Source organism: Emys orbicularis, chromosome 11 (genome assembly GCF_028017835.1).
Source record: "Emys orbicularis isolate rEmyOrb1 chromosome 11, rEmyOrb1.hap1, whole genome shotgun sequence".
Taxonomy (NCBI): domain Eukaryota; kingdom Metazoa; phylum Chordata; order Testudines; family Emydidae; genus Emys; species Emys orbicularis.
The window spans coordinates 58,339,243-58,353,731 of NC_088693.1; the positions used below are offsets into that span (position 1 = coordinate 58,339,243).

The window sequence follows — 14,489 nt, forward strand, 5'->3', positions numbered from 1 at the left end:
AGAATAAATGGACATCAGGAATCATAACATTCAAAATCCTGTAGGAGAACACTTTAACCTGTCTGGCCATTCAGTTACAGATTTAAAGGTGGTAATTTTGCAACAGAAAAGCTTCAAAAACAGACTCCAATGAGAAACTGCTGAACTTGAATTAATATGCAAACTAGATACAATCAATTTAGGCTTAAATAGAGACTAGGAATGGCTGAGCCATTACACACATTGAATCTATTTCCCCATGTTAATTATCCTCATACCTTCTTGTCAAACTGTCTTAAATGGGCTATCTTGATTATCACTACAAAAGTTTTTTTTCTCCTGCTGACAATAGCTCATCTTAATTAATTAGCCTCTTAGAGTTGGTTGGGCAACTCCCACCTTTTCATGTTCTCTGTATGTATATATATCTCCTCACTATATGTTCCATTCTATGCATCCGATGAAGTGAGCTGTACCCCACGAAAGCTTATGCTCAAATAAACGTGTTAGTCTCTAAGGTGCCACAAGTACTCCTGTTCTTTTTGCGGATACAGACTAACACGGCTGCTACTCTGAAACATGCCAATTTAGTGACTGTTTGGAAATTTGAATTGAAATTGAAACATTAATACACACTTTAAAAGCATATACAGTGTATGATAAAATATGTGTATCAGAAAAAGCTGTTGTTTTTTATGACAATGTCAGTGCATTCATTTCGGTGATGTTGGCCAACCTAATAATTTCAAATGATTATTTGTAAGCAAAGTCTAAATGAGCTCTCCCTGACAGCTAGTGATGAGCTGGGGCTGGGGGGAAAGGCTTCAGGACCAGATTGTATTTACATTCACACCTAATCTACCTAGGTATCCAGCAAACAGAGCTGTGTTGCCCAAGTGATAGATTTTGGCTGGGGTTGGCTTACAAATCACTTGAATGGGGGAGGGGGGAATGAAATGTTGTTGTTCTTATTGTATGAGTAAAGGACAGTAGAACTGTACTCAGCCTGTGCTGATTGAGGGCATCAAGAGAGAGGGTGGGGACCTGTCCCTTTCTCTTGTGTTTAAAGACAGAGCTGATTAGGCTCCATAGATAGTCTTTTGTTCTGTTAAGTGACCACTGTAGCTGAAATCACTGATAATCAGGTCTAAGTGCTTAGTCCTGCTGTGGGGACAGTGTTCCTGTGGGACAGTGTTTCTGTGGAAGAGACGGCCCAGACTGCACTAGCAGCGAGGTTCCCCCACTGAGAGCTCAGCTGAAATCACTGAGAGCTGGGTGGAACCTCAAGAGACCAACTCGCAGAGGTCACAGTGACAGGTGGCAGCAGAAGGTAATGGCGCAGGGCCATTGGCAATAGAGTGGTGGAGTGAATGGTGGCACAACAAACAGCAGTGGCCAGAGCAAACAGTGAGCAGCTGGAGGAATGAGCAAGGTGCCTTCTTGCCCCCCACCTGGGAGGTGTACTCACGTGAAAGCACATCTGAACTCTGAGTCTCCACTGACCAAGGACAACACCGGTGAGTGGGGTGCAGTGGAGGGAAAAGTGAGGGGCACGTTAAATAAACATTTGTTTGTTGGACTATATTTTAGTGACTTTGCTCCAGAATGCTAGATTTGTGACTGGGAATGGAAACTTATATAAATATGTTTCCTAGTAGGCCAAGATTTTTAAAATGCATTATTTGCCAAGGTTGTTATCTCACATCGTTGCTATCTTGAGAGGTCATTATGTTGGGGAGTTTCTGTACTAAACATTTTTATTATTATAATTAATTTTTACATTAGAATGGTCATACTGGGTCAGACCAATGGTCCATATAGCCTAGTATCCTGTCTTCCGACAGTGGTCAAGGCCAGGTGCTTCAGAGGGAATGAACAGAACAGGTAATCATCAAGTGATCCATCCCCTGTTGCCCATTCCCAGCTTCTGGCAAACAGGCTAGGGACACTCAGAGCATGGTGTTGCATCCCTCCCCATCCTGGCTAATAGCCACTGATGGACCTATTCTCCAGGAATGTATCTAGTTCTTTTTTTAATCCTGTTATAGTTTTGGTCTTCACAGCATCACCTGGCAAAGAGTTCCACGGGTTGACTTATGTTGTGTGAAGAAGTACTTCCTTTTGTTTTTTAAAAACCTGCTGGCTATTAATTTCATTGGGTGACTGCTAGTTCTTGTGTTATGTGAAGGATTAAATAACATTTCCTTATTCACTTTCTTCACACCAGTCAAGATTTTATAGACCTCTATCATATCCCCCCTTTTCTAAGCTGAAAATTCCCAGTCATTTTAATTTCTCCTCCTGTTTCATATCCCTCTTATCCCATGATGGCTTACTTTTCAAAAGTCAATTTAAATTAAATACATTTTTTAAAAATATATATTTTTTTAGAAATCTAGACCTGTTATATGTTTTGGTGTAACTTGCATTATCCTTATGTTAAATTTGCATTATCCTAACAAAACATTTACTTTATTCATATCTCTTTTATATATCTCATCAGCCCTGACACACACACCCCTGTAAATTCGAACACTCCCCCTAATTTCAATTCCTGGGGAAACCACTGATCGTGATCATCTAATCTGACATCCTGCAGGCCACAGAACCAATGAAATTTTTTGCTCGCAGTGCTCCCCTTGGAGGACTGTTCCAGAACTTCACTCCGCTGATGGTTAAGAACCTTCATCTAATTGTAAACCTAAACTTCTTGATGGCCAGTTTATACTCATTTGTTCTTGTGACCACATTGGCGTTTAACTTAAATAACTCCTCTCCCTCCCTGGTATTCATCCCTCTGATATATTTGCATAAGAATATAAGAATGGCCATACTGGGTCAGACCAATGGTCCGTCTAGCCTAGTATCCTGTCTTCCAACAGTGGTCAATGCCAGGTGCTTCAGAGGGAATGAACAGAACAGGTAATCATCAAGTGATCCATCTCCGGTAGCCCATTCCCATCTTCTTGCAAAGAGAGGCTATGGACACCATCCCTTCCTATCCTTGCTAATAGCCATTGATGGACCTATCCTCCATGAATTTACCTAGTTCTTTTTTGAACCCTGTTATAGTCTTGGCCTTCACAACATCCTCTGGCAGAGTTCCACAGGTTGACTGTGCGTTGTGTGAAGAAATACTTCCTTTTGTTTGTTTTAAACTTATTGCCTATTAATTTCACCCTTAGTTCTTGTGTTATGAGGAGTAAATAACACTTCCTTATTTACTTTCTCCACACCAGTCATGATTTTATAGACCTCTATCATATCTCCCCTTAGTCTCCTCTTTTCTAAGCTGAAAAGTCCCAGTCTTATTAATCTCTCCTCATATAGAAGCTGTTTCATACCCCTGATCATTTTTGTTGCCCTTTTCTTTACCTTTTCCAATTCATTTTTTTTTTTTGAGATGGGGCAACCACATCTGCATGCAGTATTCAAGATGTGGGTGTACCACGGATTTATATAGAGGCAATATGATATTTTCTGTCTTATTTTCTATCCCTTTCCTAATGATTCCCAACATTTTGTTAGTTTTTTTGACTGCCGCTGCACTTTGAGTAGATGTTTTCAGAGAACTATCCATAGTGACTCCAAGATCTCTTTCTTGAGTGGTAACAGCTAATTTAGACCCCATCATTTTATATGTATAAATTGGGATTATGTTTTTGCTATAAATTGGGGACGTTGCATTTATCAACATTGAATTTCATCTACCATTTTGTTGCCCAGTCACCCAGTTTTGTCCCTTTGTAACTCTTTGCAATCTGCTTTGGACTTAACTATCTTGAGTTGTTTTGCATCATCTGCAAATTTTGCCACCTGTTTACCCCCTTTTCCAGGTCATTTATGAATATGTTGAACAGTACTGGTCCCAGTACAAACCACTGCGGGACACCTCTCTCCATTCTGAAAACTGATAATTTATTCCTACCCTTTGTTTCCTATCTTTTAACCAGTTACTGATCCATGAGAGGACCTTCCCTCTTAGCCCATGACAGTTTATAGAGAGCAATCATATTTTCCCTCAGCCTTCTTTTGGTTATGCTAAACAAGCCAAGCTTTTTGAGTCTCCTCTTATAAGATAGGTTTTCTATTCTTCGGCTCATCCTAGTAGCCCTTCTCTGCACCTGTTCCAGTTTGAATTCATCTTTCTTAAACATTGGAGACCAGAATTGCACACAGTATTCCAGACAAGGTCTCATCAGTGCTTTGTATAATGGTACTAACACTTCCCTGTCTCTACTGGAAATACCTCAACTGATGCATCCTAGGACTGCATTAGCCTTTTTTATGGCCGCATCACATTGGCGGCTCATAGTCATCCTGTGATCAAGCTATACACCCACGTCTTTCTCCTCCTCTGTCGCTTCCAACTGATATGTCCCCAGCTTATAGCAAAAATTCTTGTTGTTAGTCCTTAAAGGCATGACTTTGCACTATTAAATTTCATCCCATTTTTATTACTCCAGTTTACATGGTCGTCCAGATCATGTTGATATTCCAGTCCTCCTCCGTATTGGCAATACCTCCCAACTTTGTGTCATCCACAAATTTTATTACATATTCCCACTTTTTGTGCCAAGGTCAGTAATAAAAATGTTAAATAAGATTCATCCCAAGACCAGTCTCTAAGGAACTCCACTAGTAACATCCCTCCAGCCTGACAGTTCTCCTTTCAGTGTGACCCGTTGTAGTCTCCCCTTTAGCCAGTTCCCTGTCCACCTTTCAGTTCTCATATTAACCCCCTTCTTCTTCTTCAATTTAACTAATAATTTCCCATGTGGAACTGTATCAAATGACTTACTGAAATCCAGGTAGATTAGATCTACTGCATTTCCTTTGTCTGAAAAATCAGTTATCTTCTCAAATGAGATCAGGTTGGTCTGGCATAATCTACCTTTTATAAAACTATGTTGTATTTTATCCCAATTACTGTTAACTGCTATGTCCTTAACTACTTTCTCTTTCAAAATTTGTTCCAAGACCTTGCATACATATGTGCCTTCCTTAGATCAGAGTGCGCATCTGGGGGCTCTCCAGGTTTAAGGCCTGTAGACAGATGAAGAGTTATCTTTACACATAAATGTGCTGGAATTGAGGGAAATTCTCCGAGCACGTCAAGACTTTTTACATCAAATCAGGGGCAAGTGTGTGCACATCGTAACAGACAATACTACAGCAATGTTCTACCTGAACAGACAGGGAGGAGCCAGATCTGATCAGCTTTGCCAAGAGGCTGTCAGGTTGTGGAATTTCTGCATTCTGAACAAGATAATACTCAGTGTCTCATCTGCCAGGTATTCAGAATTCCATGGCCGACCACCTCAGCAGGCGGTTCAGCAGGCCATTATTGGTTTCTGAGAACCGATGTAGTAAAAGCTGTCTTTCAGGCCTGGGGGAAAACCACCATAGATTTATTCACCATGAAGCAGAACAGAAAGTGCCATCAGTTCTGCTCCAGGGTGGGTCACAGCCCAGGGTCACTCACAGATGCCTTCTTGCTCCCATGGATGTTACGTTTGTTGTATGTTTTCCCTCCTGTTCCTTTGATTCCCAAGGTAATCTTCAAATTGAAACACAACCATGCCACAATGATCTTAATAGCCCCAGCGTGGCCAAGGCAGCAGTGGTTTTCAGATCTCTAGATGTTATCAGTTCAGCTGTTTCTGGTTCTACCTCAGAAAAAGGACACTGTATTCTAGAGTCATGGCCAACTTTTACATCCCAACCCTCATGACATGGCTGCTGACTGGCTAGACTCTGAGGAAAAGGTTTGTTCACTGACAGTCCAGAACATCTTACTGAACAGCAGAAAACAGTCCACCGGGATCCTTTACCTGCACAAATGAAAATAGTTCTTGCTCTGGGCAAGCCACAGAATATACCCTCTTCAGAGACCCAGGCTCAAGATGTTCTAGAGTATTTGCTTCATCTGAAAGAGTCAGGCCTGTCAGTCAGTTTTCTGAAAATGCACCTGCCTGCAATGTCAGCCTTTCATCCTCCAGTCCAAGGTCGGTCTGTATTTTCTAACCCTGTGACAATCTGAATTTTGAAAGGAATAAGCAGGCTTCATGCACCACTGAAAAATCCATCTTCTCCCTGGAATTTGAACTTTGGTGTCATCAGTGCTAATGGGTCAACCCTTTGAACCTTTAGTTTGATGACCCCTTTCATACTTATCAGCTAAGGTAGCTTTTCTAGTGGACTTCACATGTGCCAGGAGAGCTGGAAAACTTCAGGCACTTATACTTTTTTTATAAGGATAAGGTTTCTTTGAGACCTCACCCCAGATTCCTGACAAAGATAGTCTCAGATTCCCATCTCAATCAGACCAATCACTTACCTACTTTCTTTCCCAAGCCACACATGGACAAGGATGAGGAAAGTTCATACACTGGACATTCACTGGACCCTTACCTTTTATTTCAACAGGACTAAGCCCTTCCACTCCTCATCTTGGTTGGTTGTTTCTTATGAGGAAAGGATGAGAGGGCTTGCGGTGCCAGCACAGAGAATTTCCAGTTGGATTACCTCTTGCATATCTATGTGTTATAACATTGCCAAATCTGTGCCACCTTTGAAACGGTCAGAACATTCTACAAGCCACAGTAGCTTTTCCTGAACAATGTTCCAGCTGCTGCTGTCAGCAAAGCCCTGACTTTGTCTTCAGGACACACCTTTGCCAGGCATTATGCCATAGTGTCAGCCTCCAGAGACAGGGCCGGCTCTAGGATTTTTGCCGCCCAAAGCAAAAACAATTTTGGCCGCCCCCCTCACCCCCATTTTTTAATTACCCCGGCCCCGGCTCAACTCCGCCCCTTCCCCAAATCCCCAGCCCTGCCTCCTCCCCCCAGGCTCTCAAGCCTGGGAGGGAGGGGGAGCAGCGGCGCGCGAAACGGCTGTTTTGCGTGCCGCGGCCGCTCGGGATCTCCCCCTCCCTCCAAGGTTTGAGAGCCTGGGAGGGAGGGGGAGACTCCGAGTGGCCGCGGCGCGGGCGCCGCTTCTCCCAGGCTCTCAAGCCTGGGAGGGAGGGCGAGTAGCGGCGCGCGAGCGGCAGCAGCAGCGGAGGTGAGTTAGGGCGGCCGGGCACATTTTTAGGGGCGGCATTCTGGCGCCGGCCATGCCGCCCCTAAAATGTGCCGCCCCAAGCACCAGCTTGTTTTGCTGGTGCCTAGAGCCGGCCCTGTCCAGAGATGATTCAGGCTTTGGAAGGGCTGTTCTGCAGTTGCTGTTTCAGTAAACTCCGGGCACATCCTCTGTGCAGTTCTGCTTGAGAGTCATCTAATGTGGAGTAGACACTCCAATCACTCAAAGAAAAGGTTACTTATCTGTATGTAACGATGTTCTTTGAGATGTGTTGCGCATGTCTATTCCACAGAATTCCCTCCTTCCCCTCTACGTTGGAGTCAATTATCATTATGAATCCAGTGCGAAAGCACTGAAGTGGGTTGAGGAAGCTCTGCCCTTTGTGCCCCCGACTGAATATATGAGGATGCACAGGGCATGTGCACTGCCCTAGCAGGTACTGCTAGGGAAAAATCTCCAGCTACAATGCACTGGGTGCCCACACCTAATGTGGAATAGAAATGTGTAACACAGCTTGAAGAACACCATTTACAGCTCAGGTGAGTTATGGGGTTTTTTGTCAGTAGAGTGAGTGGGTTCTTGGGGTATATTCTGCGGCCTGCCCAGAGCAAGAACCAAGCTGCAGAGCTGCTGAATAAGAAGGTGCCATTTTTTACAATCACTTCTCAGAATAGAACTTCGCTTTAAACATTAACATTTACTGATTGTGGCACCGCACACTAATAAGCCATCTCCAGGGGAAGGCACAGGAAGACAGACTTTCCAGCAGCAACCCATTCCATTGAGGTGTACATTGCTAGACAAAAGAAACATGTGGTATGTACTGGACTGATGCAGGTCACAACTGGGAGTTTGGAAAGTCTGTTGCTTAACAACCCATTTCCCCATGGAGTTTTGCTTAAAAACGAGTGGCATAATATAGCCTGAATTGTGTAATTGACATTTAGTTGCAAAATATATAACCTGTTTGTACTTGTGGGTTGCAAAGGGTGACTGGATTCCTGCTAGCAGATTCTGCTGGCAAGTGAAACATTGACAGGGCCAACCCCGTGCTGGGAGCAGGGACCTGACCAGGCCACAAACCCAATGTCTCTCTCCAGCTTTCTCATGGTACAACCCAGGTACTCTCAGTGGGTAGTGAATAGGAAGGGGCTGCCTAGACTTGAGGTGGCTGGCAGTATATGTACTTTCTTAAACCAAAAAACTGACAAAATGAGTAAGATCAGCCCTACTCAACCTTGGTGTTGGAAAAAAGAGATGATGGTAATGTTTGTATTTATACTTTCTGTACTGTGTGATGGAACAAGTAAAGAGTAGTTCAAGGACTGAACAAGTCTAAGAAGTCTATATTAATCCATTTTAGGTTGGCTTCATGAATGATGGAAGGATCATGGCTGCAGATGCCAAATACTATATCAATGGAGGATGCACTCCTGATGACTCTATTCTGGTAAGGATTTTATAAAGGGGCAGATTTTCTAGTCATAACATGGGATGAATTGTTTGCTAGAAACATTGTGGAAGGCCAGGTTCCCTTGCTCACTTCTTGTAAGATTGTCCTTCTAGCCTGTGTTGTGGGGATTCTGAGTGTGTGTTGGAAAAGACCCCCATAAGAGAAACCACCTCCCCTGACCTAGCTCAGTGTTCCCTTTTGGCATTTCCCCACACATTCCCTTCATGGAATATTACTCAGAGTTAGGTTCAAGTTATGGTGGTAGCTAAAAGTCTCTTCCCCACAAATGTCCAGTTCCCCACAGTCTGCACAATCATTTTATGGCCACAGGGAATCTGGAAGGTTCTGACAATGGGAAAATCTCCATAGCTCTTAGAATATTAAAGAGTAAAATCTACCTGAGATTGCCAGCAGTCTTCCACTCAAACTCAGCAGGATAATTCTGCATTTTCCAAACTGCAGTCCTCACACAGATACTACTCAGACCTCCCGCCTCTCCCAATCTTCCCCCAGTTGTACATTTGAATTCATATACCTGTTACCACTGACTATATAGATAGATAAACACCACACCCAGTAGCAATTCAGTTCATAGAGACAAATTGTTCCATTGGATATATATATGCCATTTCTGCTGATGTCAGTAGGAGTTATTTGCACAACCAAAGCCAAAATTTGCCCCTGGAGCATTAGGCTTACTTATATTCTGTGAATAATGTTTTAATTTATCATCACATTGAAAGTATTCCCGTGCACAGTTTCATTATAGCAAAGTTAAGATTGCAGGATCTTCTCTGTGATTGAAGTGCAGTAATATCTTTCAAGACTATTAGTATTAAAAACAAATCCTTACACTTTAGAAACTGAGGAAACTAAGGAACTAAGGTTACACTTCTCTACACTTCATGTGGGGGAACCAACAGTCCCTAGTTATGCATTCAACTAAAACAGTTAATCATTTTTTTAAAGGTAGATTTTAATCAACTACATTTTGGTGCTGGGTATTAGAACCCAGCCTGGATAGTCCAGTAAATAAAGGTTTATCTCTCTTGTGTTTTTTTTTTTTTTTTCAGATTTGTAGAAAAATAAACAAATATGAAAACAAAAACCAAAGTTAGAAGACTTTTGTAGTGGTGGCTTCTTTGAGAAATGAACCTTAACTCTGAACATCCTTAGATCCCTTTGTCCAGTTCATTTCAAATTATATAGAAAATTTTTGCTTCAGGCCCAGATCTAACCTACAGTTTTTTAGATTGATATGAATTTTTGTAAATTTTTAGACTTAGGCCAAAATCAGTCTTATAATGGAATTTCATTTGCAGCCTTAACTATGGAGAGACTATTGTAGCTCACTAATTATATATCAACTGCTATTGTGTCTACTACGTTCCTTGCATGTGCTAACAAAACTATTGAAATGTAAGATCATGCTGTGTGGGAAATGTAGATGTAATGACTATAGAGTATTCTTGTTACATGGGATTTATAGAAACATTAAAAAAAAAAAAAAAAAAAAAAAGGCTTAAAATACTCTTCTATTGTCCGAATTGTCTCAAGTCCAAGTCCTTTCTCTAATAGGAGGAATATTTGTTTAAATGTTAATGTAATTTTAAGGGAAGAGCTGTTCTGATGTTTAGCGGTACCTGTTCCCATACTCAAGGTAGCAGAGGTAGTCTTACTAAAAATGGATAATGCTTACAAGATTCCCAACCTGCGGTGCTGCAGTCGCGCCTGCAAGACGAACTTGCCATCAAACACAGCATTCCGAGGATTTGGTTTCCCACAGTCAGGACTGATTACAGAATCCTGGATAACAGCCATTGCAGCCAAAAGTGGTTTATCTCCAGAAAAGGTAAGGAAAGAGGTTTATTAGCATTGAAATGAAACTGTTTATTTTTCTTTACTCTTTTGTCCTGTACAAACTGTGTTAAAGTGTGGCCCACACAGTGAAATATTTGAAAACTCCTGGGTTGGCTGACTAGCTAGAACTAATCGTTTTCAAGTCCCGAGTTGATTACAAAGTGTTTGTTGCTATTAGTTACTCTTGTTTTTGTGACTGGTCACCTGAGTCACATGGTATTTTGTCTTTTTCCGGATTGAATGACTAAAATATTTTAAAGATGAGAGTAACAAAATAAAACACTGTGGGTATGAATTTCTGGATGAAATTGTGCTAAAATTTTTAAATATTTCCCATTCAGAGTTTGACTGCTTTCAAAAATGAATAATATGGCCCCACTGTCATGCTTTACCCAACTTGTCATGATTAATCATGAAAATACTCAAGAATGCATTTTACTTACTATTTGACCGCTAATCCCAAAAGTAGTAGTCTGCTTTTATGAAGATGGTACGATCTAGGTTAATTCTCCTGTTTCAGGTTAGGGAAATAAACATGTACAAAGAAACTGAACAAATATGCTACATTCAAGAGCTTGATCCAGAGAACCTGGTAAGGTGTTGGAATGAATGTATGGAGAAGTCTGAATACTACAGCAGGAAAACAGCTGTGGAAGAATTTAACAAGCAAAATTACTGGAAGAAGAAGGGGATTGCCATTATTCCCATGAAGTTTCCATTTGGCTTATTCACACGTTTTCTATCTCAGGTCAGTTGGCTTTAAAGCTGCTTTAAAAATGCCAACTAACACAATGGGGCTACGCCTTTCACCCTTGGAAGGCTAGATTTTACCTAGTTTAGATAACAAAAAATATATTGTAATTTTAATCCCAGATGAACACTTGTCCACATCCTAACAGCTGTTATCTATAGGCTGCATGGCCTTCTGAGTCACTTCCAGGTGCAATCAAAGGTGTTAATTTTGATCTGTAAAGCCCTGTAGTTTGGGCCATGGCTAGCGTCTCTGTAACCTACTACATAGGGTAAGAACAGATGAAGGCCTCTTACTAACAGTGTCTCGATTTAAGCTTTTGGGTACTGAAGGCAGGACATCGTCTTCAAAGGGTTCTTACCTCTAGAATGTGCTCCCCCCTGAACCGAAGCCTGTTGAACTTTGGGCAGTAGGGAAAGCTGCTTTTTCAGGCTTATCGTTTGCAGGTCATGGGGGGTAAGCGTTAGGAAGAGAGAGTTGGAGGAGAATATTTCATTCATATTGATGACTTGTGTGACTTGTGTGGTATGTTTACTGTTGGGGGGGTGTTCGGTGCTTGTTCGATAAGCACCTTTTATACATTGAAAAATAAATCAATCCACAAGGTGACAGAATGTCCCACCCAATTTGCAGTCTCTCCTCAACATTTTACTCACCGGGTCAATTACAGACTGTGATGCAGCTTATGGCTGAGTTGTGGGGGTTGGAAGGAAACCCCATTCAGGACTCAACTGGCTCTGACCAGGACTGTCAGTCTGTCCACTTCATGGCTCCCCAACAAGTCCAGAGGCTTGAAAACATTAACAAGAGAGAAGATAGAACTTGCAGCAATGTTTTTATAGAAACATCGGTCACAGGGTGACACTGGCCCTTTAAGAGGCCAGTCAGTTGATACCCATTTAGGCGTCAGAGAGCACCTGAGCCCTAGAGGGTAGAAGACCAGGTGAGCTGGAGATCTGGTGAGTCAGATCCAGAGAAATGTCTGAGAAAACAGAGCAATAAAAGCAGCAGGCAGAAGCTGCCTGGGAGAGACAAGGACACTGCAGAGAACAGAGAGGTTTCCAGTCCCTGCCTGGGAATAGGTTGGAATTGGCTAGGAGACCAGCAGAGGGGCCAGTCCCAGGAGACTGAAAAGGGCTAAAAGCTAGGAGACCAGCTGAAGAGTTGGCCTGCTGACCTTCCTGAGCCATAGAGCCAGCGCCGGGAGGCTGAAAAGGGCTGAATCATTGGACTGTGTGTTGGGTAGAAGAATCATGAGACTGGTCACACTCGGGTGGATGGCTGGGAGTGTGGGGCTCTGGAACAAGGACAGAAAGGAACTAAGAACCAAGTGCTGGTGGACTCACGTGTGGATGACGTGGAAGTGATGTTCCTGGAGAGGGGAATGGAAAATCGCTGTACCTTGATATGTTTTACTGTGGGAATTAAGAGAACAGTTTTACCATGAGGGTTCTTACATGTACATGAATAAATGATACCCAGAGGTGGGCCTTTGAATTTGACAGGGAGAGAGACTGTTCTTTTTATGGCTGGACTGAAGGGAAACTGAGGAAGGCACACTTGACATTTGGTAGCCTGCTACAGAACGGTGTGCCAGATAGGGGGATGCCTTATTAAAACGTATAATAGGTATGCAAAAATGTGACTCCTCTAGCCATTTTTAGAAATGACTAGACTATGTAGCTGAAAGGGGTTGCAAGTGCTTTGGAGGATAGGATTATAATTCAAAATGATCTGCACAAACTGGAGAAATGATCTGAAGTAAATACGATGAAATTCAATAAGGACAAATGCAGAGTACTCCACTTAGGAAGGAACAATCAGTTGCACACATACAAAATGGGAAATGACTGCCTAGGAAGGAGTCCTGCAGAAAGGAATCTGGGGTCATAGTGGACCACAAGCTAAATATGAGTCAACAGTGTAACTCTGTTGCAAAAAAAGCGAACATCGTTCTGGAAGGTATTAGCAGGAGTGTTGTAAGCAAGACATGAGAAGTAATTCTTCTGCTCTACTCTGCGCTGATTAGGCCTCAACTGGAATATTGTGTCCAGTTCTGGATGCCACATTTCAGGAAGGATGTGGACAAATTGGAGAGAGTCCAGAGAAGAGCAACAAAAATGATTAAAGGTCTAAAAACCATGACCTGAGGGAAGATTGAAAAAATTGGGTTTGTTTGGTCTGGAAACAGTTTTCAAGTATGTAAAAGGTTGTTACAAGGAGGAGGAAGAAAAATTGTTTTTCTTAACCTCTGAGGATAGGACAAGAAGCAATGGGCTTAAATTGCAGCAAGGGAGGTTTAGGTTGGACATTAGGAGAAACTTCCTAACTGTCAGGGTGGTTAAGCACTGGAATAAATTGCTTAGGGAGGTTGTGGAATCTCCATCATTGGAGATTTTTAAGAGCAGGTTAGACAAACACCTGTCAGGGATGGTCTAGGTAATACTTAGTCCTGCCACGAGTGCAGGGGACTGGACTAGATGACCTCTCGAGGTCCCTTCCAGTTCTATGATTCTATGTAGTTCAGATGCTTTCCTTGTGTTCCTAACATCATGAGAAATAAACCTCCATAAACTGATATGTCCTCATTTGAAGTTTAATGTAGAGACAGAGCTGATGCTGGAATTCCAAATGTGGCCTTTGATTCTGTCTCAGTAGATAAGGTTCTAGCATCTAAAATCACAATGCACTTCAAGGCGCCATCCCTTCTGCTTTTGGTGCATTGCCCCATGTTAAATGCAGACCCTCTTTCCATTAAATCAAAGGGTAGTAACAGCACTCAGTAGTCCATTTCTGCTCTTTCTCTTTAGGCTGCTGCTCTGGTTCATATCTATATGGATGGTTCTGTGCTTCTAACTCATGGTGGAATTGAAATGGGACAAGGCATCCACACCAAAATGATCCAGGTACCAAAATCAAATATTAGCCGTGTGCTAAATACGTAGTATGGACAAACACTACTAATAAGATGTTTAGTTATTGGAAAAGCCATAGCAAGACTGTGAACACAGATAGAGACAAATTCTTCTCTGGCATAACTCTATTGACATCAACAGAGTTATGGCAGCAGAGAAAAGTCCCTTGTTCTGGCAGGCAAACAGGCCCTGTATATGTGAGCTGCTCCCATAGCCAGCTTTGTTAAGGGCCACAGTGGGAGCAGGCAGAGAAGGCAAATAGCTTACAGGAACCACCTTATTATTACTATTATTTGTATTACAGTAGTGCCTGGAGGCTGCGGTCAGTGTTGGGCCCCTTTTTGTTTGGCACTGTACAAACCTGTAGTCATTGCCACAAGGAGCACATCAACTATATAGACAAAACAGACAAAGGGAATGCAGCAGAACTCCGTATTTTATTAAATAA

The 14,489-nt window shown here is 42.3% G+C and overlaps 1 protein-coding gene across 1 annotated transcript in view; it reads left to right on the forward strand.

The window, feature by feature from the left end:
* Positions 1-14,489, forward strand: part of AOX1 (aldehyde oxidase 1) — an 81,434-nt gene that overhangs the window by 48,083 nt on the left and 18,862 nt on the right. The window contains exons 24-27 of the mRNA XM_065413109.1: positions 8,426-8,512; positions 10,176-10,367; positions 10,896-11,123; positions 13,937-14,032. Coding sequence (XP_065269181.1) covers positions 8,426-8,512; positions 10,176-10,367; positions 10,896-11,123; positions 13,937-14,032 — 603 coding nt within the window. The remainder of the gene's footprint in view (positions 1-8,425; positions 8,513-10,175; positions 10,368-10,895; positions 11,124-13,936; positions 14,033-14,489) is intronic.